Source organism: Gouania willdenowi, chromosome 13 (assembly GCF_900634775.1).
Source record: "Gouania willdenowi chromosome 13, fGouWil2.1, whole genome shotgun sequence".
Taxonomy (NCBI): Eukaryota; Metazoa; Chordata; class Actinopteri; order Blenniiformes; family Gobiesocidae; genus Gouania; species Gouania willdenowi.
In genome coordinates, this window is record NC_041056.1 from 27,231,727 (window position 1) to 27,259,290 (window position 27,564).

General features: G+C 37.9%; 3 protein-coding genes across 3 annotated transcripts; all 3 read left to right on the forward strand.

The window, feature by feature from the left end:
* The first annotated feature begins 1,257 nt into the window (after positions 1 to 1,257).
* Positions 1,258 to 4,324, forward strand: LOC114474625 (zinc finger protein OZF-like). The gene is made up of 2 exons (XM_028465046.1): positions 1,258 to 1,424; positions 2,186 to 4,324. Exon 2 carries the CDS (start codon positions 2,281 to 2,283, stop codon positions 3,958 to 3,960), a length of 1,680 nt encoding a protein of 559 aa, XP_028320847.1. The 5' UTR covers positions 1,258 to 1,424; positions 2,186 to 2,280; the 3' UTR covers positions 3,961 to 4,324.
* A 2,697-nt stretch (positions 4,325 to 7,021) lies between these two features.
* On the forward strand, positions 7,022 to 12,490 carry LOC114474626 (zinc finger protein OZF-like). Its single transcript, XM_028465047.1, has 2 exons — positions 7,022 to 7,177; positions 9,987 to 12,490. The coding sequence occupies exon 2, from the start codon at positions 10,224 to 10,226 to the stop codon at positions 11,544 to 11,546; it is 1,323 nt and encodes a 440-aa protein (XP_028320848.1). The 5' UTR covers positions 7,022 to 7,177; positions 9,987 to 10,223; the 3' UTR covers positions 11,547 to 12,490.
* A 3,884-nt stretch (positions 12,491 to 16,374) lies between these two features.
* LOC114474083 (sodium- and chloride-dependent GABA transporter 2-like) lies at positions 16,375 to 27,173 on the forward strand. The gene is made up of 14 exons (XM_028464076.1): positions 16,375 to 16,592; positions 17,607 to 17,741; positions 20,572 to 20,712; positions 20,961 to 21,045; positions 21,136 to 21,268; positions 23,003 to 23,137; positions 23,213 to 23,316; positions 23,438 to 23,562; positions 24,758 to 24,870; positions 24,961 to 25,098; positions 26,192 to 26,294; positions 26,445 to 26,545; positions 26,635 to 26,805; positions 26,902 to 27,173. The coding sequence occupies exons 1-14, from the start codon at positions 16,442 to 16,444 to the stop codon at positions 27,022 to 27,024; spliced, it is 1,758 nt and encodes a 585-aa protein (XP_028319877.1). The 5' UTR covers positions 16,375 to 16,441; the 3' UTR covers positions 27,025 to 27,173.
* The last annotated feature ends 391 nt before the right edge of the window (positions 27,174 to 27,564 follow it).

Genomic DNA, 27,564 nt, shown 5'->3' on the forward strand with positions numbered 1-27,564 from the left:
GCATGTGTAAACAAGGTGAAGAAAGAAAAAAGAAATCAGCCAGCACACTTTTTGTTTACTAAGTAGTTCACAATGTCTGGATAACAAACAGTGGGTAAATCACCAGGTTCCGTGGACCATTTTTACGGCAGGTCCTCATATGGAAAGATATCCCCTTAGATTAGCTGTAGTTTCTGATATCTTTGCCTGTCAACATTATCCAGTGTCAACCTACAGCACAGCAGCTTTTCCCTCAAGGTGTCCACTGGGGTGATGCTGGTGCTGCTGCCAGTGGGAGCGTTCTGCCTACGTGGAGGCCATCTTGGTACAGGGTCACACCTTCCTACAGTGTGTCAGGAATAAGTCAGTGGACAAAAAATCTCACTCGTTACTCAAATAATTATACTGGACACATTTCTAAATTAAATGCAGTTTTACTTAAATAATGTTAAAATAAATTTAAAAAAAGTTATGCACACATTTTTGAACATTTGTACATATTTAACAGTTTTGTTTGTGATGTGTGTGCTTGTTAAATGTACAAAATATAATAAATAATGTGTTTGCACTATTTAAGTCATTCTAAATTGTCAACATATATTCATACAGTTTTTTTGGTAGATTCTAGTCAGACGTGTAAGACGGACATAACAGGAGTTTTCAGGTCTTTATTTGAATAATTAATTGTAGGATGCAATAGCATTTGATTATTAATATTTGAATTATCATTATATTATTTTGTTATAATTATATTGTTAAAATTGATCATTTTCACAAATATTATGTTCACTATTGTTTCGTCAATATTTTAATTGTATTGTTTATTTCACTACAGCCTGCTCACTGTTATTCCTCTATTAATATCAGAACTGATTTTGCAGGATCTGGTTTGTATGTTCTCTCTCTAGCACACACATAAGTGGTACACAAGTCTGGTATCTGTTTTTAGGTATTTCATTAGCATTTGTAGTTTTGGTAGTAAAACTGGCTCTTTTTTTTTTTTAATTATCCAAAATCAAAAATCCATCTGTGTTGAGGTCGGTGAAAAACTAAAAAACAAATATTTTATAGTCACTAGACTGAGGCTGGGGATAAAATACACTTGTGTGAAGGTTCTGCTGAAACGATAAAAGCCGTTTTTTTAAATTCCTTTTGAGGACTGGACTGTGTTCAACAATCTAAAGCGCTGATTAACTAGCGGACCAGTAGAGGGCAGCAATGCACCTTGATGCGTCTAGGCTACCGGAAATCTAAAGAAGAAGAAGAAGTGCTGCTTCCGGTCAAATACACCATTTTTCAACTTAATGTAAAACGTTAACATTTGTTGTTTCCACTATAGAGGAAGTAGAAGAGAGAACCGAGGATGTCAAACAAGTTCCTGTGTTTTATTCATGGCTGCATCACACGTCAAACACCGTAAAACGGAGTCCAATCACGAACGAAAGGTGTGTGTTTTCTGTTATTAGCTGTTTTTGTGTGTGTGTTTTCTGTTATTAGCTGTTTTTGTGTGTGCGTGTGTGTGTTGTGGAGGGTGCCTCTATCCTAACGTAGGTTTTAGTATACAGCTTTTATACATTGTATTTTGCTTATAAACACACGTTTTGATGTTTGATTCCAACACCATACACCATTTATAGGGTCCTAGAGAAGTTTTTTTTTTTTTTTTTTTTTCCCCCATAGTTTTGTTGACATCTTCTTAAATGTTAAAGATTATGCTTAAAATATAAAGCCACCCCACAAGCCCTCCCTCAGCCAGTGCGCCTTAAACAAACTTAAACCCTGGAGCAGTCATGTGACAAATCAATCAACAGTTCTTCTTGAGAAAGATTTAGTTAATTTTGGTCTTTCTGCGCTTTTGAGACTTGCGGTGATGATGCGCTGGTGACGACAAAATCCTAGATGGCAGCGGCCTGGACTCCAGCCAGCACTATTTAATAATAGACAGGTTTTCAGGTTGGTTTCATTTTGAATGAGTTTACACTTTGTTATTTGGTGGCTGGGTATGTGATGTAGGAATACATTCACATCCATTTCTCCTCATATTTTACTTATAGTTTCCTTTTCATTGCTTCAATTGTTGTGTGATCAGTTCCCACTCTATCTAGGGATGTAACTCAAGGTTCTGCTTAGAACCCCCTCCAGTTGTTTTGCATATTGTTAAGTCACACACATATAAACAATCTTAAGTTCTTTTTTTTTTGTCAAGGTCAAAGAAGAAAAGAGAAAGACTGAGGAGGAGATGAGAAGCTGACCTTCGTCTTTAAAGCTGATTATTAGCTTTCTCATCCAACAAAGGATTCTATGCTCTGCAGTGATCATTTCACAGAGGATTGTTTCCAAGCGGTTCTAGGATTCAAGCAGAGTTTCAGCACAGACACACATCAATCAAGAAGGGTGATTAAATCACACGCTATCCCAACCGTCTTCATCCACCATGACAGAGCAGATCTGAGGCAGTCGGCTGCTGTCAGCGAGCTTCAGCACAACACAATGATACAGGAGATCATGACTGAGGAGACAGAGCAGACTGAGGAGAAACAGGAAATAAAAGCCCTGTTTCAGACCAGGATGATTCCAGCCAACACCCTGTGTGGGGAATCTGCTCATGGAAAGCAGCTTTCAGGTCATCTCCACATAAAGAAGGAAGAGGAAGATCTGTGGGAAAGTTGGGAACAAATGCAAGATATCATTGCTGTTACTCTGAGGAGTGAAGATGAAGAGGAGAAAGCTCAATGTTCTCTACTTAACTGGAGACAAACTGAGGAGAACATCAAAGGAGAACCTGCAGTCTGCAGCTCAGCTAAAGTAATAAAAGAAGAACCAAATGGAGACATCAGTGAAGGCCCAGAAGCAGCAAACATTTCTACTCAACAAGACACTGACGGAGAGGAAACCGACTGCTCTGACACTGACGACAGTGAGGATTGCAGGGAACCTTTGTCCCAGTCTGAAGCTCAGAGTGAAGACCTCGCCATGAGCTGTGAGAAGTTTCAGACATCTGAGGTTAAGAAAAAGAACAATACCAAACTAAAATCCCATAAAAGTGAGAAACTCATTGTTTGTGACGTGTGTGGGAAACGGTTTAGCCACAAAGGCCATCTGAAGAACCACACAACAATCCACACAGGAGAGAAACCCTTTGGTTGTGATGTTTGTGGTCAGAGATTTACTCAAAAGTCAAGCCTTAATTATCACATTAGAATTCACACAGGAGAGAAACCCTTTGGTTGTGATGTTTGTGGTCAAAAGTTTACTCAAAAGTCGAGTCTTAATTATCACATTAGAATCCACACAGGAGAGAAACCCTTTGGTTGTGATGTTTGTGGTCAAAAGTTTACTCAAAAGTCTAGTTTTAATTTGCACATTAGAATTCACACAGGAGAGAAACCCTTTGGTTGTGATGTGTGTGGGAAACAATTTAGGAGGAGATCCGGACTAAAGAGCCACACGAGAATCCACACAGGAGAGAAACCCTTTTGTCCCTTTTTTTGTGAAGTGTGTGGGAAACAATATAGCTCCAGAAACCATCTGAAGGTCCACACGAGAGTCCACACAGGAGAGAAACCCTTTGGTTGTGATGTTTGTGGAAAACAATTTAGATACAATTCCCATCTGAAGATCCACACAACAACCCACACAGGAGAGAAACCCTTTGGTTGTGATGTTTGTGGTCAAAGGTTTACTCAAAATTCGAGTCTTACTGTGCACAAGAGAATTCACATAGGATATAAACCTTTTGGTTGTGACGTCTGTGGTCATAAGTTCAATGAAAAGTCAAGTCTTTCCAGACACATGATGGTCCACAAAGGAGAAAAACCTTTTAGATGTGTAGATTGTGGTAAAAGATTTACTGTCAAGGGTGATCTGAATGCACACATTTTAATCCACACAGAGGAGAAACCCTATGAATGTGATGTTTGTCCAAAAAGATTTACCGGCAAGTCTCACCTCAATCGACACATGAGAATCCACACTAGATAAAAACCATTCAGTGGTGACGTTTGTGGTAAAGCTTGTGGTTCCAAGAAACTCCCAATGACTAAAAACCACAACCACTCACAAAAGAAACTTAAGAATGTTAGGTTTGTGGCCAAAGTTTTTCAAAAAGTTTGAATCTAAAGAAATATTTGAACATCCACGCTAGAGTGTAACCTTCACAATGAGGCATTTGTAGTCAGTGTTTTCACCAGAACACACGTCTGACATGTCACATGCTTGTGCTCATGAGAGACTCATTGTAATGTTTGAACGTTTTTGTCAGAAAACAGATCTGATGTTACATTTGAGAACCTACATGACAGAAACCATTTAGGATGTGATGTACATAAAAAGTTTAGAAACATTTTAAAAACGTGTAATTACTAAATAAATGCACATTTTAAAAACACTGTTTTAGAAATATGAATCTCCATTAGTGAAAGTACATTTATGAAGCTAAAGCATCTTCTTTCTTTACGCTCTATTTTATTATTAATATTTAAAATACTGAATCTACTTTCAGTGTGTGTAAAATTGTGAATCGTAAAGGAAGACGAGCAATTTGACAAAATCATTGTGGTTTTTTTTTTTTTTTTTTTTTGCTTCTCAGTGCAACCCAATTACAGTGTTGTGACATATGTTCTCCCAGCTGTTATCAAAGTAATACAAGTCAGTGAAGTCACATCCACACACAGAGCAGGTTCATTGAAAAATAAATGTGAAACATAACTATGACATAAAAACGTTTCAGGCAAGCAACAAAATTAATCCGCAGGCTAGTTTCATGCCGGTCAAGACCACTGGACAGCAGGTGAAAATACAACAAAAACCTACTAATATAGCACATTTAGGGCCAATGTTACGTAGCGAGATTACCTCTTATCATGCTAACCTCCGGGATTTAATCAGCGTGTGCTGGACTACGAAGTTGACTAACATCTTACAGAGCTAAATCATCATGGGAACTTAGGCTGAATGACTAACCTGGTCAGAAGCGGGTTTTGTTTTGGCTAGGATCTGAGCGAGTGCTAAAGTCCCATCTCATGACCAATCAGTTCTCTTTGAAAGGTCACTGTGTGGATCTGATCTGACACTGACAGGAGAGCGAATATTTAGGCATCGATGCAATCCTTTCATTTACCGATGACATCCTTTAGGAAAGATATAGATTTATATCTAATGGACTGATCTACAGTCAGCTGATGAAACCTGTCTTCATAAGCGTGGACGGGTAAAGTCATTAATTAATTCATACATACGCTATAGTGAGGCTAACAGCATCAGCAGGAACATACTACAAACTGTGAAACAATGTGCTCTCATCCCAGTGTGTGTGTGATAAATAGGTCTACTTGAATAGAAAAACGTGTGCGCTGTAATAAAATTAAACAGCACTGTCCACTTATCATCCAATGGATTAATGTTGTAAATGATCTCACACTTTTATACATTAACAGTGTCAGCAGCTCCCTGCCTGGGTTCTTTCATTCCTGCTTTTTCTGTAACAACTGTTGTTTTTGGTCTGAATTATGGATTTTAATTATTCATCATTTTAAACTTAAGCACCACCTAACCTGGTCGGGAACAGGTTATGAAGTGGATCAGATCTGAGTGTGTATAAAAGCTCCGCCTCCTGGCACGCTGCACTAACACTGTTGCTCTTCGCTGTCATCATGGATTTAAATTAATTATATTTGTTTAAGATCATAAGCTGTTCCTCCATTGTAAAGACAGTCGCACTGCCAGGTCCTCCATTGATTGGTCAGACGCTGCGCTCTCCACCCCTTTTATGTGAACGCGCACGTACCGAGGCTGAAAAACACTTGGTTTAAATTAGCGCGTTGTTATCGTACTTCATAAGACAGCTTCTCTCTGACAAGGAATGTTTGGTTAGTTGAAGCCGGCTAACTGAGATTATTCCAGGATATACCGGTAATTATCTAGATTTATAGCTTAGGCTCATAGAGATAAGTCAACGGACAAAATAAGGAAATCTCACTCCTTACTTAAATAATTATACTGGGCAAATTTCACATCTACAGTGTGACATGAGCAGACAGAAAGCTAATGTGTATTTATTCTAAATAAAATGCAACTTTAGTATTCTAAACAAAATGAGAAAATAAATTTTAAAAATACCAAATCAAGATATTGCAAGGACTTTTTCTATTTGTGAACGGTTTCACAAACCTCTATAGATGTATAAACGCTTGGGATGATGTGTGCACTAATGTATGTACATAATGTAAGTTATTTGCTGTGTGGTGTTTGCTTGTTAATTGTAAAAATAATGATGATGATGATGTCTTTGCACTATTAAAGTGATCCTAAATTGTTTAGTTTTCAACAAATATTCACACAGCTTGTTTTTTGTACCCTAGTCAGATGTGGAGGACAGACACATGAAACAAGTGTGTTCAGGTCTTTATTTAAATATTTAATTATAGAATGTAAATGGCTTTTGATGAAAAATATTTTGATAGTTATTTTTTGTCATCATTATAAATATATTGCTATCATAATTAATTGGTGTTACAATTACAATTATGTTCAATATTGTTTTGTCAATCTTTTTTAATTGTATTGTTTGTTTCACTACAGCCTGCTCACTATTAATATCAGAACTGATCCTGCAGGATCTGGTTTGTATGTTTTCTCTCTGGAACACGCATAAGTGGTGCACAAGTCTGGTATCTTCATTGTTTTTCTCAGGTATTTCATTAGCATTTGTAGTTTTGGTAGTAAAACTGGCATTCTGTTGTCCAAGCATTCAGTGTCTCACGTATGTAGTTTGAATAAATCAAACTGTGTTGAGGTCGGTGAAAAACTAAAAAACAAACATTTTGTAGTCACTGGACTGAGGCTGGGGATAAAATACACTTGTGTGAAGGTTCTGCTGAAACGATAAAAGCCGTTTTTTTTAATTCCTTTTGAGGACTGGACTGTGTTCAACAATCTAAAGCGCTGATTAACTAGCGGACCAGTAGAGGGCAGCAATGCACCTTGATGCGTCTAGGCTACCGGAAAACTAAAGAAGAAGAAGAAGTGCTTCCGGTCAAATACACCATTTTTGAACTTATTGTAAAACATTAACAGTTGTTGTTTCCATTATAGAGGAAGTAGAAGAGAGAACCGAGGATGTCAAACAAGTTCCTGTGTTTTATTCATGGCTGCATCACACGTCAAACACCGTAAAACGGAGTCCAATCACGAACGAAAGGTGTGTGTTTTTTTTTGTTATTAGCTGTAGTGTGTGTGTGTGTGTTTGATGGCAACATGCTCATGCTTTGTAGGCAGGGTGCCTTTAACCCTAACGTTTGGTTTTGGTACACAGCTTTTATACTTTGCATTTTGCTTTTAAACACACGTTTTGATGTTTGATTCCAACACCATAAACAAGGTTGGGGTCAATTACATTTTTCAGTTACAATTACGTTTTCAATTACTCATGTTAAATTACCATACAGAGATTTAACGATTCACTCAACTCCCGATACGATTCACGATACTGGGTTCACAATACGATTCTCTCACGATTTATTTTACAAAATGGGACTGTACATAAATGACTGAAAAATATTCCTTTATTTAAACAATGCAATTTAACTAAAAATAAATCTTGAATGAAATACATAAAGGAATAATACAAATGAAGAAGAAACTTATTCATTTAAATTCTGGTTCTATTTTAGACCAGCAGAGGGCGCTGGTAACCCAGTGGTCGGGTGGCATGCAGTTATTCCACCAGTGAAGAAGAGAAGCTATGCTAGCAGACAGAGCTAATAGAAAAACGTGACTTTTACAGATATTCACGTAGTATTACAGATATTCTTTCGGTGCTAAAGGAGTAAAGAATCATTTATGAGCATGTTTAGCAGTAAATAGCGGCCAGAAAGAAAATAGTAGCAGATTCCACCAGTCACGTCTGCTTCTGGAAGGATTAATATATAGCGCCCTCTGCTGTTTAAAAAAAGTACTGCGATTCAATTTTCAGAGCATCGATGTGAACCGTGGTACCTATGAATCGATTTTTAACTGCCTTACGATTAATCGTTACATCACTAATTCTGTCCATTGTCGCATTCAACAGTAGATTCCGGTTGATTGTATTCGATTATCACAATTTTCAATGCTTCTCCCCCCCCTCCCTTCGCCCCATTTCTTTTGTACTCACTTTATGGCTATTTTATAATTTTAAATGAGGTACATGTGTCATTAAAGTAACCAAACAGATTTATCACAATCCAACAGTAATCATATTACAAATAAATAAATATAACAATATGAACTAAACAAAAATATTCATTTTATTCAATCTGAACCAGCACAAAAGCTAGTTTATTCAGTAAAAAGTCTTCTTCAATAGCTGCATAAATCCCACAAGAAACTAAACATTTTGCTGTGCACAATCAAAGCAGCTTTAAAAACATAAAAACTGCAATATCACCTCTCTTGTGGAATTAGGGGTTTTAAATAAAAGGTGAAATGATAAAAGAACACAATGATTATTTATCATGTTATCAATTATGAAATTCAGCCAGGGACTTGTCATCAATGCTGTCTTCACGATCACCATTGTTGTCGTCTTGCTAAGGATTTTAAACTGTGTAAGAAAATCAGCTGGTCAAGATGTTCTGAAATAAGTGAGCTCCACTGTGTCCGTGTTTTAAGATGAGTCGGGTGGGTGGCCGACATGTAACCTAGTCCATGGCCCCGGGAAGCAGTGAGTTGGGAGCTGGACGGCGCTGAAAAGCTTGCGGCTCATGAGCCACCTCCACCGCCGGGCCCCTCCAGGCTGACTTGGAGCCGGTCGCAGCACACTGCCATGGAGGAAATTATACGTCTTAACCAACTTTGAAATTATAGGGTACAGCACTTGAGTTTTTCAAACCCTCGTTGCTAATCAGGATGAGTGAATCTCGCGCTTAGTAATTGTAGCTAAAGAGTTAGCTGCCGCCATCGCCTCCTTCACCTGATCCGTTCCTTCAGATGTTGGGCGGCATGCAAGACTTTAACTTTTGTTCCGCTATCACCGGTCATGTTCCCGTCATTTAGTTATTATGAAAAACAATAGATTATTTAACATTTATGAATCGTTATTGAATCGTTACGTGTCGAATCGTGATTAATCTAATAATCTATGGTATTGGCACACTTCTAATAGAGAGCAGTGCTGAACTCTGTTGCCAGATTGAAGAGTTCGCTGACCTTTGAGCGATTCTGAACTGTTTGTAGTACAGTGGTTCTTAACCTTATTTTGGGTACTGAACCCTGCAAGCGTCACCAGTGCATTCACTGAATCTTTCGGAATTGATGAAATGAAAAATAAAATATAATTTCCTTAACATAAACATAAGCTTGGGCTGAATCTGTGTTTTTCAAAGTGCTTTTAATTTCATCTGTCCCAACTTGTCAAACGCAATATTTTAAATGTAATTTAGAGAGAAGTGCACTCTGTGGGACGTGACAAAACGCTCAGCGGCTTCTTCCAAAATAAGGTCACCCATACGCACTCGCACGGATGTGACCAGATAAAAATGTTCACTCGCGCACACTGAAAATATACTCGCACATGCGACAATTTTGCAATCACACGTAAAAAAAAATGAACTTTGCCGAACTTCTGATACTGACACAACAAACCCAGTTTAATAAAGAATGCTATGGATGTATTTTTTGTATTACTAAGAATTCTATTTAAACTTTCTGTCTTCATGAATAACTTCAGGGGTGTATAAAACATGGTTGGGACATATAGGTTTTCAGGTTGGTCTCATTTTAAATGAGTTTACACTTCAATTGGGGGCTGGCTATGTGATGTAGGAATACTGTATATCCACATCCATTTCTCCTCATATTTTACTTATAGTTTCCTTTTCATTGCTTCAATTGTTGTGTGATCAGTTCCCACTCTATCTAGGGATGTAGCTCAAGGTTCTGCTTAGAACCTCCTCCAGTTGTTTTGCATATGTTTTGTCACACACATACTGTAAAAAACAATTTAAAGTTTTTTTTTTTTTTTTGTCAAGGTCAAAGAAGAAAAGAGAGACTGAGGAGGAGATGAGAAGCTGACCTTCGTCTTTAAAGCTGATTATTTCACAGAGGATTGTTTCCAAGTTGTTCTAGGATTCAAGTAGAGTTTCAGCACAGACACACATCAATCAAGAAGGGTGATTAAAGCACACGCTATCCCAACCGTCTTCATCCACCATGACACAGCAGATCTGAGGCAGTCGGCTGCTGCCAGCGAGCTTCAGCGCAACACAATGATACAGGAGATCATGACTGAGGAGGCAGAGCAGACTGAGGAGAAAAAGGAAATAAAAGCCCTGTTTCAGACCAGGATGATTCAAGGCAACATCCTGTGTGGGGAATCGGCTCATGGAAAGCAGCTCCCAGGTCATCTCCACATAAAGAAGGAAGAGGAAGAACTGTTGGAAAATTGGGAACAAATGCAAGATATCATTGCTGTTACTCTGAGGAGTGAAGATGAAGAGGAGAAAGCTCAATGTTCTCTACTTAACTGGAGACAAACTGAGGTGAACATCAAAGGAGAACCTGCAGTCTGCAGCTCAGCTAAAGTAATAAAAGAAGAACCAAATGGAGACTTCAGTGAAGGCCCAGAAGCAGCAAACATTTCTACTCAACAAGACACTGACGGAGAGGAAACAGACTGCTCTGACACTGACGACAGTGAGGATTGCAGGGAACCTTTGTCCCAGCCTGAAGCTCAGAGTGAAGACCTCACCATGAGCTGTGAGAAGTTTCAGACATCTGAGGTTGAGAAAACGAACAATACCAAACTCAAATCCCAGAAAAGTGAGGAAAACATTGTTTGTGACGTGTGTGGGAAACAATTTAGCAAAAGGTCATATCTGAAGAACCACACAACGACCCATACAGGAGAGAAACCCTTTGGTTGTGATGTTTGTGGTCAAAAGTTTACTAAGAAATCGAGTCTTAATTTGCACATTAGAATTCACACAGGAGAGAAACCCTTTGGTTGTGATGTGTGTGGGAAACAATTTAGGAGGAGATCCGGACTGAAGAGCCACACGAGAATCCACACAGGAGAGAAACCCTTTTGTCCCTTTTTTTGTGAAGTGTGTGGGAAACAATATAGCTCCAGAAACCATCTGAAGGTCCACACGAGAGTCAACACAGGAGAGAAACCCTTTTGTTGTGATGTTTGTGGAAAACGATTTAGATACAATTCCCATCTGAAGATCCACACAACAACCCACACAGGAGAGAAACCCTTTGGTTGTGATGTTTGTGGTCAAAGGTTTACTCAAAATTCGAGTCTTACTGTGCACAAGACAATTCACAGAGGAGATAAACCTTTTGGTTGTGACGTTTGTGGTCATAAGTTTAATCAAAAGTCGAGTCTTTCCAGACACATTTTGGTCCACAAAGGAGAAAAACCTTTTAGATGTGTAGTTTGTGGTAAACGATTTACTTTCAAGAGTGATCTGAATGCACACATTTTAATCCACACAGAGGAGAAACCCTATGAATGTGATATTTGTCCAAAAAGATTTACCGGCAAGTCTCACCTCAATCAACACATGAGAATCCACACTAGATAAAAAACATTCCGTGGTGACGTTTGTAGTAAAACTTGTGGTTTCAAGAAACTCCCAATGACTAAAAACCACAACCACTCACAAAATAAACTTCACAAATGTGAGGTTTGTGGCCAAACCTACATGAGAGTAACCCTTTAGGATGTGATGTACATAAAAAGTTTAGAAACATAAATAAATAAATTTTATTAGAAAAAGGAATCTCCATTTAGGACATATGTTCTCCCAGCTGTTGTCAAAGTAATACAAGTCTGTGAAGTCACATCCACACGCAGAGCAGGTTCATTTAAAAATAAATGTGTAACATAACTATGACATGAAAACATTTCTGCATGGAATAAAATTAATCCGCAGGCGAGTTTTATGCCGGTCAAGACCACTGGACAGTAAGGATGTACCAAATATGCGGTGGGCGAAAAAATGCCACATTCCGCCTTCGGTTCAGTGCGTTAAAAGCAAGGCCCAATCGTAGCATATGACGCAAGCAAACAACGTGCAGTGATTTTGAGTCGGAAAAGTGTGTGCGTTGCTGCAGAGCAGCAGCTCCTTTTTTCCACACACAAACACAACCAGACTCTCTTCTTTCCGCTTACCGCTCTCCCTCATCCGTCACCGAGCCCGTTGTTAGTGCTGTGAGCCACGAATCCGTAAACATCCCCATTGTTTCCTCCTCAGTTCACAAGCGATGTTGGGTCTTGCTGTATAGGCTGGTGTAGCATTAGCACAGATTATTAACAGCTGATGTGTGTAAACAATGGCTGTGGCTCCAAGCAGTGACTCCCAACATGATCGGCAGCAGAAAAAGTAGTGCAGTTTGCATTTACATATATGGCAATGAAGTAGAATATATATTCCATATTAAACAGCAGTGTTGTTTTAGCTGTAAGATTGTTGGAGAGGGAGGAGCTCAGATTCTAGGAGGCGTGTTATGTGAGGTCACCTGCCAACGTGGGCAAAATCCAACTTATAAAGTGATTTTTTTCATCATACCTCCCCTTTAATGCACTTTAGTTTTTTTTTGGAATACATGTTTTGTTTAATATTTAATAATTGGCTAATATAAATGAAAAACTTTGTTGTGCTTTTTTTGAAAAGCAAAGGCTACTGGAATATTTAAAAAGTCAGAATATTCAATAAACATTTACTTTCTTTAAAAAGCATGTCTAAAATGTATTCTAAGCTATTTATGCACTACTAAAAAAAAATAGTGAAAAACTTAACCGTATTCGGCCAAGCGTTTATATTTTTTTCGGCTTTGGCCACAAATTTTCGGTGCATCCCTACTGGACAGTAGGTGGAAATAAAATAAAAACCTTCTAATATAGCACATATAGAGATAAGTCAGTGGACTTAAATATTTATCATACTGGGCTAATTTCACATCCACAGTATGAAAACTATTTTTTCTAAGCAAAATGCAGATTTACTTTAATATTGTAAACAAAGTTTAAAAAAATAAATAAAACTAGATGTTGCAAGGACTTTTCTATTTTTGAATGGTTTAACAAATCTACAGATGTATAAAAGCTTGGGATGATGTGTTGTTTTGTTGTAGTTTTTGTGCACAAATGTATGTACTTATGTAACTTTTTTGCTGTGTGGTGTTTGCTTGTTAATTGTATAAAATAAATAAATGATGTCTTTGCACTATTAAAGTGATTCTAAATTATTTTTCAAATCAATTTTCAACAAATATTCACACAGTTTGTTTTTGGTGCACTAGTCAGATGTGGAGGACAGACACATGAAACAATTGTGTTCAGGTCTTTAAAGATTTAATTATTGAATGTAAATAGCTTTTGATGCAATATTTTTATTATTATTTTTGTCATAATTATATTGCTATCATATGATTGTTATCACATTTATGTTCAATATTGTTTTGTCAATCTTTTTTAATTGTATTGTTTAATTTACTACTAATGCAATGCTATATTGCCTCTGCGTGCCCTGTACCAAGATGGCGGCGCTTTAGGCACGTCACTCCACAATCATGTCTATGTTTTCTTAAGCCCAGGGTCTTTTGGCCAATCAGCGATCAGCGCACGTGGACAGCAGGGACTGTGATTGGTCGGCTCCGTCCGAATTGCTGCTTCGCCACTGCGATCTTTCAACTTTTTGCAAAGCGTTGAGTGTTGTTCGCAAGTATATCCAACTGCATATATCCGGTAAATGCCAGAAAAACAAACAACTGAAATGTGCAAAATTTTAAGTATGATAAAAATGCAACCAAGCAAAAAAAAAAAAAAAAAACAAGGAATTGAAGTGGAAAGTAAGAGTACATTAACCATGAACATTGGATTTTCTCACCATTTCTCATTGTCATTTTGTAATTTTCTTTGGTGAATCTCAGAGGTGGGTTTTCAGACCTGCTTCCCTGCTGAGTTGATGGCAGCTGGTTGTTGGTACACTACTGATGGACCTGGTATTTTAGAGTTTGTAGGTAATATTTTATTTGTTGTTTTAATGCTTTTTGTAATAAAGTGTTTTTTATGGTTATTAAGGTTTATTTCCCTGTAGAGCATCAGGGTCTATATTAGAAGTGTGACGATATCTCGATACGGCGATATATCGCAATATTTTTACACACAATCAATTATTGATTTGCTCGCAGTAGGTATTGATATTTTTTTATTTATTTATTTTTTATTTTGGATTTAAGAGTTATCTTATTTTCAAAAGATTGTCTGGTTTTTTGCTAAAATATGCAGGTAGGTTTTCACATAAATTTTGTCACTGTTTGTTGAAGGAACCAAAATATTGTTTATTGGAATATTGCACTATAATGGTGTGACTGGTAAGAAAGACCCTACTTTTTGTTTACAGAAAGCACTATTGGAGATTCTTATTCATTTACATTGGTATGTTGACACTTATTTACAGAAATGTTGCACTAAAATAGTGTCACTGTTCATAAGACACTTTTTCAATTTATTGTCTTTCAGAGATATAAAATAAAAATTGTGTTTTTTCACTTAATCTTTTTTTATTATTATTATTGTAGATTGATTTCTGACCAATATGTCGATAATTGCAGTATCATTGTAGAGTGAGATAATCGTTATCGTGAGCTTTAAACAATAATTTGTTTGGTTTGTTTATTATTTGGGTTCTTTTTCCTTTGTTCTACCCCGCCCTCACATGTGAGTCGGAGTAGGGCAAAAGAGCTGTGTATTGCACGTGGGACGGACGAGCTATTTTTCTTTTCATTAATCCGCTTTATTTGTTAATTTGCTTTCCCCCCTTATCAGCGATACCCGGTAAACTCCCAGTCAGTTAGAGTCTAAGGTGTGTATGTGTACAGTACATACAGTATTCACGTGTGTATACTCTGAGTGCTATTTAAAGTGCAGATTTACAGATTGCAGTGTATATACAGGGAGGAAGAAGTTATATTTAAGACCAAACTTAGGATGGAAATACAGACCAAAGGGAAAATGTATTATTTTACAATTAAAGGCATTGATGTCAGTTAATAATGTACAATAAGAACAAATGAAAAAAATCAGTTCAAGAACATTCTTCAAATATGTTCCTTAATGTGGAAAGAGAACAAAAATGTCAACATTGTCCTAAATTATATTTATTGTAACAATTCTCACAACATTTAACATCAGTGGACAATAACCCAGAAATCAAAATTGACTGGAACCTGTGAGCAAACCAAACGCCAAAGTGCTTTTAGCAGATTCCTTCCTTGTAATGCCATATGTGGAGCTTTGATCTAAAATGTAAATAACTACACAAGCCAGTTGTCATTAAATCGGCATTTTCCCGATTGGCGCAACCACAAAGGCCAGGTTAGCTGTCCGTTAGAGGAGCCAGAGACTGTTAAACAGCAGAACACGTACACATACTTTCACAAACCACCTGAGGGAAAGGCTGGTGAACACTTAAACCTGCCATCATTAATTGTGAGCTGTCATGTTTGTATGATTTGTTTATTCTGTAAATAGTGTTTATTTGTGTTTTTTTTTTTCCTAATGTGTCAACTTATTGTTACTGTTATCTTGATTTGTTTTTTTATTTCATGTATGTTTGTCATGTTAATGTATTTTATTTGCTTTTTTAACATCATGGCCAGGAGACTACAGATGAAAAATAGCCTCCTTGGCTAATTCTGGCTTTTTTACTCATGTTTAATCATGTGTTTTATTAAACTGCACTGTCCCCTATTGAAATAAATGAACCTGAAGCTAGCAAGGAGGTAGGGATTGAACTTGATTTTCTTTTGTACCTAAAACTGTAAGAGCATTAAAGATGTGTGTGTGTGTGTGTTGGTGTGTGTGTGTCCAAATACACACACCAAAAAAAAGCAGTTTTGAGTTGACAACTTACTTATTCATGTTTATTTTATTGTTAGTGTGAAAAATGTTTCATTTATATTTTGACCTTTGCAAATCTCTTTAAAAACACAAATGAAAAGCAGTGAGAAAAGTGTTTTATGCTGAGTGAGTTATTGTGTAGCTGCTGATCTGAAAGTGTGTTCATTTTATGACCTTGTGAATCCATTTGTCGTCAGTTTTTTTTTTTTTTGTTTTTTTTTTGGTCAAAGAAATTACATGTGCAATGAATGGGAATTCTTTATTTCCATTTGTTGTGTCGAGTTTGCTTGAGTTCAATCCACCAAACAAAACTATAGTAAGAGGAGGTCAGTGAAGATGTCTTCATAAAGCAAACCGTTATGGTTATTTATCCTTTAAATTCCAAACTACGGAATGAGCCAAACTGTCAGGATTCCTTTTCCACCTGGAGATTATTTACATTTCTTCTGAAAACTCATTAACTCTTGTGGTAGCTGTTAAGAATATGACACACAATAGTAGAATCACACAGGGCGCAGAAGAACCTGGACACAAAGCAGTAAGTTCAGGAGGTACACTGGGTTTACTCAGAGCATGGTCGACAAGAAATATGACGGCAGGGAACATGTGGAGGAGAGAGGACAATGGGCAAGTAAGGTGGAATTTCTCCTGGCTGTGGCTGGAAATGTCGTAGGCCTGGGAAACGTGTGGAGGTTTCCCTATCTCTGCTACAAAAATGGAGGCGGTAAGTACAAGAATCTCTAAAATCCATGTAACAAAGGTGAAGCAACTGGTCTTTCTGTAAAAATGAGTCTAAGTCCTGAAAAGATCACACTGCACATATCGATAACCTAAGGTAACAAATGCACACAAAAAAAGTAAAACCTTCATCTGAGAAGGTGGCGTGTTTTGAATTGTGCTAGCAAAAACACACTTGTCAAATATATTGTGTATCTGTTGGATGCTTTATAGCAAACTAAAGACTCGGGGGCCAACTTCATCCCATGGTACAATTTTGTTATTTGTTTGCTCATAAATTGTTTTAAAAAATTACAATAAAAACATGAATGAGAATATAAATCACCATAAAGTTTAGTTCCTTCTTGTAACTTATTTCTCTCGGCTTATATAGTCACATGATTTATGTTGTTTTTAAATCGCATTGTTTGCTAGAACTCTCATTTAAAAACAATAATCTTGTAATTACTCCCAAATAATTCTTCAAATTACAACAGAATTGTCACAAAAATCAACAAATTCTAGGACTTCTGAGGAAAGAGATTCTGGAGTTACTAATATCTGTGACTTCACTTCTGTGGTATTCCAAATTAATTAAACACTTTTGTCATTGTAAATATCTAACCATTAGTACAAAAAAATGTGAAATTGCTCTTTTACCCCCCAAAGTAAAATTAGTTTTACACCCCAGCTTTATACAGTATGAACCTTCAGAGTTGTGAACTGAGGGTATAAAACACAGATGGACCTAAACAGACTTACAAGTTAAAAAAAATCTTAATTGATCAAAGTCAAAATAAAAGTTTTAAAGGCATCGTGTTTGCTTTTTCTTTTAAGTAAAGTCAACATATTATTCTTTGCAGTGGTTTGTTTGAAGAAATTATATGAACTGCAGTGAACAAAGGCCAGAACTGACTGTGTTATCAATGGATCCAAGGATCCCCGGCAGGCAACATACAACAAGTACTGCCTCCATACTGTATGTGTGATGAATGTGTTGTGGTGTATTTTGTGATTTCAGGTGCATTCTTGGTGCCATACCTGGTATTTGCAACGACATGTGGCGTACCTTTGTTTCTGTTGGAAACCGCTGTCGGCCAATACACACAGGAAGGTGGCATTACCTGCTGGAGGAAGCTTTGCCCTATAGCAGAAGGTATTATTTAGCAAACACACATCCTGAATAATAAATCCACAAAATATTTCACAATATTATGTCCATATTAACATTAAATTTTTCATTTTATTGTTGCTTCCGCTCATTCACATTCTGCTTTTTGGGGCACGGCCACATATGGGTTGTGACATATTGAAATAAAAAGACTCCCGTCTGCTTCACTGCAGTGCTAAAAGCTCACACTGACGATACCTACGGAGTTAGATATTATTATTATTACAAGTACAGTGCCCATTGGAAGTATGTATAACTATAGTGGGAACTTAAGTAGAGTTGTCAATTATGGCCAAATGAGTATGTGTTTGGAGGTTGGATGTACAGAGAGGTATACATACTATATCATGTTATAAAGGGGTATATTTGCAGGTGCAAAGTTAAATAGCATGTGCTAGTTCCCTGGTTTAATTCTATGAGACATGTGCATGATAAATTGATAAAGTTTTATACCAATGTGGCGGTTTATGTACAAGCTGATAAAAGACATATTTGTACAAATAAAAGTATTTATTTAGCATAAGTACAGGGGTGATTATCGTGTGTGTGTGCGTGCGCATCAGCCACGTGCATGCACGCACCCACTCCTCACATCTGGTTGAAATGTGTGTGTCTCACGTCCAATGTGTGAGACTTGAGAGCTTTGCTAGTATATCAGTGAGCGTGTGCAGCTCCTCAGACACCCCTCCCCCTTCTCCGGTCTAACCCTCCGTCCGGTGTTTACATTATAGCTGTTTCTAGGGGTGTCCCGATTCAATAGTAATATCGGATATTGGTCCGATATCAGCCAGAAAACGAATATCGGATTCTATCGGACTGCATCTGCATCTCCGATATATATTATATATTTATTCAATTGTGGAATACTGTAAATATTATGTTGAAGGTTAAAATGTATGTAACCAATTAGTTAATAATAAATGGGTCAGTTTTTCTCATACCTACTGTTACTATTGTTCTCTGTTTGAGTAACATCATGTCACAGCAAATTTACAATTGTCCTAGTTTTGAAACATGATTTGTGCTCTGGTTGAATGATGAGGTCCAGACGAAAGCATGATGATTTTATAAAAAAAAAGGATTTATTATAAACTAAATGAAAATGAGTACAAAAAGTCTTCCATCCTGCAGGGGGGAAAGGCGGTTAGCAACTAAACTAAAGTTCCACAGCTTAAACTTTTCACAGATAGAGAAAAGTCCCACCCCAGACAGGAAGAGAAAGAAGGAGAATGTGAAGGGAGGAAGGAGTGGAAAATCACTGTTACAGAGCTCTGCTTATCAGAGATTTGGTTTGAGACCTTGAGTAGAGATTGTTTTTTTTTTTTTTTTGCTGGCACTGTGAATACAGCCCAATCTGTCTGTGCTGCAGGTAATCTAATCTAACATGACTCAACAAAGGAGCAACGTCTCTGTTCAAAAGTACAACGATATAATGTAGTTGTTGTGTATAAACACATGACAAATTGTACACATGAACACACATTTGATGATATGACGATTAATATAATAATTGCCATAACAATCACTTGATCAAGCCTTTTCTAACATTCCACACTACAAAATAAGTAATAAAAGTATGTATGATTCTCAACACAAACAATACTCAAGGCTGCAATATTGGTATTGTATCGGAAGTGAAAAAGTTGTATCGGGACATCCAGCTGCTAGTGTCTTAACACATAGAATATTATAAGAAGAAACACTCACGCTTGCGCAAAACAAGCGATAATCATCGTGGAGCCGTGTTGTGGACCCATCCGCTCACAAAAAAGTTATATTCCTCTGTCTGAAAAACCAGATTGTTTGCGATAAGGTCGCTATTGGCTGTCAACAACTTCCAGGAACTATTTGAAACTTCCGGCCACTCTTCCGTTGTCGCAACTCTCTCTCTTCAGCATGTATATCCAAGGTGCGTATTTGGTTATATAGCACGTGGTGAAAATATCAGAGTTTATAATGTTGTCGAAGACATGTGCATGTTTTACTTTGAGCACAGTCATGGAGACGGAGGAGGAAGTGGACTCCGTGTCCCGCGGTTTAAAGGAAGTTTGGGGTCACGGGAATAATTTTAAATAACCATGAAATATTAACTTTAAATAACTTTTAGCAGTACAAAAACGTTTTTGATACTGACCTTTTTTAAACCCAAACAAACTGCGACACAGTGACGTCATGAACCGGTGAACCGGAACCGGAAGTACCACGCTCAATACCAAGAGGGAGCCGTAATCTTAAAATTAAAATGAACGTTTTGCAACACCAAATTACTCCAAAAATAACGGATGCACACACTTGGGGTATGTGGTAGCCATTGACAAAGTTTTGGGTCGAACAGACACCGCGTTGAGGAGATATTCGCTCCACTAACACACGCACACACGCACACAGAACTTTCTTGCTTTAATAGAGAGTTTTATAGAGATTACAAAATCTACTATTAAAGATACCTCCATGCTGTGTATAGCAGTTCATGTAATAAGACTTCTGTGAATGGAGTTTTCTTATTTACACGATGCCTGATGGCTTTCATAACATTAACACAGACAGTGGAAGTGTAAAATATTATGTTAAATTAAAGAGCAACATTTAGTAGATTACCGGATATCAGCATTTTTTTTCCCCCATAGAATAAGATGATGTTAAAAACATCAGATGTCACATGCTCTTTGAATTAGGAAAATAACTACAATTACTGAACAAAAAAGTGATTTTGGCTCAGTGGTACTGTTGGTGTTGTAGTTTAGTTTCACTTCAGGGTGGATATTTTGAGTAAATGACTATTGGGTTACTTTGGCTTTTCTCTAATTCCTGGTAGGTATCGGCTATGGTGGACAGCTGATCCTCTTCTACAGCTGTATGACCTACATCGTCATTCTGGCCTGGGCTTTGCTCTACTTTGTGTTCTCCTTCAGCCCCCAGCTGCCCTGGGCTAGCTGCGACAACTACTGGAACACAGGTGAGACGCAAAGATTATTCTCTGTCCATGCTTCAGGTTCCTTCATATAACAGAGAATCAAAAAGGACAGTTTTGTCTGCATGTATTTTGTGAAAGCTTCACTAATGTAACACATAAGGACGAACCTATGTGTAAAATATTGTGAGACACCCCATCTTTAATTTAAAACACCATCTTTTCTTACCCAAACATGAACAGCTGTCATTCATAAAGTAGAGTCTATAATACATGTTTTAATGCCCTCATAGATGACTGTGTGGACTTGACAACAAACAACAGCATCCCATGGGGCAACAAAACCAACTCAAGCTCTGCGGCCACTGAATTCTGGGAGTATGTTCAACTGAATGAGCAAATGAACCAAATGAATGCTTTTCTCCAACATAGTGAGTTAATATTTGACTGAGATGTTTCTTCTTCTAGACGACGTGTGCTGGCCATCTCAACAGGAATCGAGGACATAGGCAGCATTCGGTGCGAAGTGTTGATGTGCCTTGTTGCTATGTGGATCATCTGCTACTTTTGTGTCTGGAAAGGAGTCAAATCCACGGGAAAGGTAATCTGATGATAGTGTCGTGAAGAAACGGTATGTTTGAAGTTTGCAAACAAAGACAAGATGGACTCCATTTGTCACGGCAGGCGGGGAAGCACAACAAACAAACAAATAATGCATTGCTTGTAATATTCTTAGAATGGTCTTTTATAACTCAGTCAGGCAATGTATGTGTGTGTGTGGTGTCCTGTTGTGTCAACACAGTGAGACATCACCTGCACACATACAGTAGTTGTTTCAATTAAATTAATTTCAATTAAACTTTATTTACATATCGCAAATTATAATAATAGTCATCTCGAAGCGCTCAAACAGAACATTGTGAGGACGTTGTTTTTGGCAAGCTCTGTGAGTGGATAATTTACGGGGCCTGTACTACGAAGCTGGTTAACTTCTTACCGGGGTAAATCACCATGGTACCTGATGCTGAAAGAGAGAGAATATTTATGGAAAGATACAATCCTTTCGTTTACCCAATGACATCACATAGGAAATATATAGATTTTTACCTGATGGACTGATCTTTGTCAGCTAATTGGAGCCTCATTCATTCAAGCTGTTTTACAACGTCTTGTGAGATAAAAAAGGTTGTATAAAATACAAATTATCTTCAATATATGATGTAGGCTTACTGAGCTGTAAACTGAACACAGCATAGGGGCCACTGACTGCACCCAAAATGATGCAGATATGTGAATAGAAACTCGTCTGTGCCATAATAAAGTGAAAATGATCAGTGTGTTTGTTTATTCTCCAATTATTTAATATTGATTTTACACAGTGGCTTAGTGAGTAGCACGTCTACCTCACAGCAAGAAGGTCCTGGGTTCAAGCCCTGGGGTGGACACATGGGTCCTTTCTGGGTGGAGCTTGCATGTTCTCCCAGTGCTGTGAGGTTTTGCTCCTGGTACTCCGGCTTCCTCCCACAATCCAAAAAAACATGACTGTTAGGTTGATTGGAGTCTAAATATCCCGTAGGAGTGATACTACGTTCACACCGGATGCGTCACGAAATGTCCCTACGTCCAGATTACATACAAAGTCAATGGATAGATGCGTCCCAGATACGAAATCTTTGCAGTGCGGCGGTGCAGTCCGATTCGCACGTCAAGGGCGTTGGCCGTGCGAGCGCGCTCCCAGTTTTACGCATATCCGTACATTTGCAAGAGTTGAAAATATTGAACTCCTGCGACTGTTTTGCATGACGAAAGCCAATCAGAGTCTTTGTTGACGATGACGTCAGGCCGTCAACATGGACACCGGTCTGTTCACCCATTCAACCATGGAGTAGAAGCTGTGTGTGACCACCTGGAGATGTATGACACGGCCTTTATAACCGGGACTGGACTTGGAAGGATTTGGCGTGAAAGAAAATCAGCGAGGAGGTGGTAGTAGCAGTTAAATGTTTGTAGTTTTCATCTTTGAAAGTCAGCACTGAGCTAGGATAGCATTAGCCGCTAATCACACAGGCTTTTTTCACTGGTGGTTTATGATTATGAGAGGAGAATAAGGAGCGCAGCTTCTTGCTTCAGCAGGCAGTGAAAATCACCGAGTAGGATGTGTCGCTTGTGGGCGGGGCTTCGCTTCAGACGTGCGCATGAACATACATAACCCACTCAGATAATGACAAACTATATCCTTCTTTCACAAATACTCCCTTCTCTTTTCTTTCCCAATGTTTGCTATAATGGTTTAGTTCTCAAATACCTTTTGAAGTGTCTTTTCCCTGTGTTTCAGGTGGTATACTTCACTGCTACTTTCCCCTACGTGATGTTAATCATTCTTTTGATTCGTGGACTCTCTCTTCCTGGTGCGCTACAAGGAGTAGTGTTTTATCTCCTGCCTGACCCTGCAAGGCTCACAGACCCTCAGGTAGAGGATAAATTGGATATTCTGTCATAGCCTGCTGAATACATTAATGTGCTTAATATTAATGTGTCGGAACAGGTGTGGATGGAGGCTGGGGCGCAGATCTTCTTTTCATACAGTATTGGTGTGGGGTCCTTAACTGTGCTTGGCAGTTATAACACATACAACAACAACTGCTACAAGTCAGTTTTTGCAGTCAATAGTTCAGCTTTACATATAACATAAAGGTTTTCAAAGACATGACAGCAGATTAGACCTAAAGTGAAATTACACATTCTGAACTAATTGTTTCTTCTCTCACAGAGACTGTTTGTGGCTGTGCTTGCTGAATAGTGGCACTAGTTTAACAGCTGGATTTGCTGTCTTCTCTGTGCTGGGATTCATGGCTCAAGAGCAAGGAGTTCCCATTGCACAAGTGGCTGAATCTGGTACGTTTTAGTTTTTTTAGTTTTTTGTTTTTTTCTCTTTCTTTTTTTGGAAATTAGAGCAGCATAGTCACTATATTATCACTACATTTTAAATCAAGCAGTAGAAATTCAGTACCTAAGTTTGTTTCATGGGCTTGAAGATTTTTTTTGAAGAGAAAGGCATGTTCTAAGATAGTTGGTGAGATAGAATGATATCTACATAGCTGGTCTCCAAATGCTCTGTCCATATCAGCATTTAATTCAACTTTAATGTAATTCTGAATGGCCAACAACATTAACCTTGCCTGCAAGATAGATTCTCAAACACCAGAATCTATCTTGTACTATTCCCGCCTTTGCCTTTCGAATCAGAACCGGTTAGAACCAAGCATGAGGCAGTGTTGTGGTTTGGGACGGAATATCCGGGTGTGACGAAGGCAGAAGCAAAACTGGCACATCCGCAGTTGCAGGGAGAGGAACTAGCTGGGCTACCGATATTAGCATAGCTCCAATAGAAAGATGTCGACGCAGGGGGATGGTTAATGTGCCCTTAACTCGCATACTCGTGTTGCAAAAATGGCAAAAGTCACTCCACGACATAATGACCGCAGCATTATACCAAAAGAAAGTTTTCACCAGCGGAGCCTTGTTGTTGTTGTAGCAGCGTCTCTGCGGTGCATGCCGATGACAACATCATCATTTGTTACCGTGTGATTAGATAAAATGATGGATAAATGATCTCAAAATATATTATAGGGATAAAAGTTGAAGGCTTGATAATTATGTTAAATCTGACTTGGGCCAATTCACCATAAGACAACAAACAGCAGATCGTGGCCGTCAACAAAACCTTGTGTATTGATGAATGTGTTAAACTGTAATTCAAAGTTGGATTAAATAACAACTAGATTATTTCTCTATTAACTCATAAACATGGGGTTGTAATCTCTGGACTTTGAAGTGATATTGCCAAAAACTGAGGAGAATTCAATCCCATCTGTAGCTATTGAAGAGCTATTGTACGATATTGTATTTTTGAGTTTATTTTAGAAACTCTGACTTTAATCGCGACATTTCGACTTTGTTGTCGAGATTTTGACTACGTATATTTTTGATTTTCCCAAAATTATTTTCTCCATCTAAACTGGCCCTAATCCGCTTCTGTAATATCTAGTCCATTTCTGAGGTGTCTGACTAGTCTTACATTGTTTTCCAGGTCCAGGTTTAGCGTTCATCGCATATCCTCAGGCTGTCGCAATGATGCCACTGCCTCAAATGTGGTCCATCTGTTTCTTTGTCATGCTCATCCTTCTCGGTCTGGATACTCAAGTAAAGAACACACACTGATGACCTGTTTTTTTTTGTTGTTGTTTTTGTAATAGATCGGTTGTTTGATCTATATGTGTGTTCTCTGAACAGTTTGTGGCTATGGAGGTGGTGATGACATCCATCACTGATATGTTTCCCAAAGTAATGCGCCTTCCTGGTCGACGAGAGAAATTCCTTCTCCTCTTTTGTGTGATATGCTTCCTCTTGCAGCTCGTCATGGTCACTGAAGTCAGCATTCTGTATTATATCATCTTTTTGTTCAATCAACCAGATTTTATGGGTCCAAAATAGGTCTTTAGTGCATATGCAAACATGATTTTAGCTTCATTCCCAGAGGCAGCTGTTTTAGATGGCTCCCCTATATAAGCAGCACACATTATTGATCTGAATAGCTAGTTTCCAGTCTCATGCTGAAGGGGGAACATCTTTATAGAACAAAGCTAATGCAAAGCAGCGCTCAGAAAGAAACTGTGCATCATGTAAAAATATGCATTTTTTGCAGTATTACAGAAGGTTATTTTGCACATTCTGTTGTATGAGATTCTTTGATCAACAGACTTATGTCATATGTGTCAAACTTAAGGCCAGAGGGCTAAATCCAGCACTTTAGACCATTCAATTTGGCCCCCAGCAGAAAGTTAAAAAAACAAAAAAAACATAGACTGTCTAAATTACCAAAAAATTCATTTGTAGATATCACAGATATTTAAATACAGAAATTTAATGAAACTACACAATATTTGGACAATCACAATTTTTGAATGCTTTTCTTCACATGACTGCAGTTTATTTTAAATTTCAAATTGTTCAAAGAACTCCATTATCCTGAAATTATTTCACATAATTTCCCCAAATTAAATACAAATTATTCACAAAATCAATTAAATTTAAAAGAGAAAATCCTGCAGAGACTGATATCTGTCACTTATTGCCAGGATATTGTTGGCGCCAAACATACTTTATGTATGATTAATAAACTGTGTCAAGTGCAAATTTGGGGATATTTATGTTGAAAATGCCCATTTTCCCGCCTAAAATCTGTGGCCCATTCAAGATCAAACTACTTCGTATTTGGCCCCTGAACTAAAATGAGTTTGACACCCCTATGTTTTGTACATATTTATGTATTTATTTATTTAAACATACAAACATAAACAGACAAGGCAAAAAGTCACAAAATCTCACTATAAAACCACAATGATCTCCACAGAACTACAACTGTGACACAACAAATAGTATGACATTTTAAAGCAGATGATGCCTCTGAAAGAAGTAAAGCACACACACTAAATAATTGTACTTATTGCTCTTATCCCTATAGGGAGGAATGTATGTGTTCCAGATGTTTGACTATTACGCTTGTAATGGAGCCTGCATCCTTTTTCTCTGTGTATTTGAAGTCCTGGCACTTGGGTGGGTTTTTGGTAAGAAGGATTTCTCTATAAACAAAATAAATGATCATTTGTAATGGTTGTTATTGGCAAATCAGCGACATTTTGCAGGTTTGTTCATTATCTTGTGTGTAAAATTAATAGCCTTAACATGTAGTTTATGCTTTTTTTAATCCTCTCCAGGAGCAGAGCGTGTGTATGGCATTATTAAAGACATGACAAAGATCCGTCCCAATGCATTCTTTAAAATCTGCTGGCTTTACCTCACCCCAGTGGTTTCTCTGGTGAGAAGAACTTTCAGTTATTTTGTATGTGAGGTTCATTGGTGTTTCAGAGGTGATCCTGAGCTAAATAATACTCTTTTATTCCTCAGGGCACCTTTATCTGCTCTTTGGTTGAATATCAACCTCTAACGTTTAACCGTTGGTACGTGTACCCAACTTGGGCATACTCGTTGGGCTGGATATTTGCTCTTTCTTCCATTCTGACTGTGCCTGGATGGGCCCTGTATAAGTTAGGCACTGAGTCCGGGACCCTTGCTAAGGTGGGAAAACGCTGGATGTAATCACACCTCCATACAAATGTATTTTTACGTCAGTGTAGGCAGAGATTACAATTTCTCTTCCTGTCCATTTCTTAGCGTTTTCGTCGCCTCTGCCAGCCTGATCTGGAAAACTCAATGACCCAAAACAGTGACTCTAAGGTTGAAGTCACTGGAGGAGAACAAGTGCAACTGTTCACAACCAATGGGATTTCGTCTTGAACCTGAACTTTCTTTTAATGATTGTTTATTTCCATTCTTAACCAGTTTAGCAAATGTCGCACACATTTACCAACCACAAAGTAGTTTTTCTTTCTCTTTCTCGTCTGTTTCTGCAACAACAATAAAAATAAAATAGAAGTCTCATGTGATCATGAAATAATTGATTGCAAGGTATAGTTTCCTCTTTTTAACCTGTACTAATAATTGTAAGAATAAACCCAATGTATTTATTATTGTGGTCAAAAGCATGAAAACATAAAATTACTTAGTAATTGTTTTTTTTATTGTTACAAGGTATAAAATGAGATCTCATTTTATGAAAAATGTATGCAGAAACACAAGCAACCCTATAATATATACACGTTATTAGACCTGGTTCGTGACCAAGCAATCACAACCCAAATTGCCACATTACGTTTGTTCAGAAGCAATCATGTCTGGATTCTCACTTGAGTCCGATTGACATGATCGCTGCCGAGGTGATGTGCACGGGAGCGGAGGAGGGTGTATATCAGTCTGGATCCAGTAAAAGTGACCATA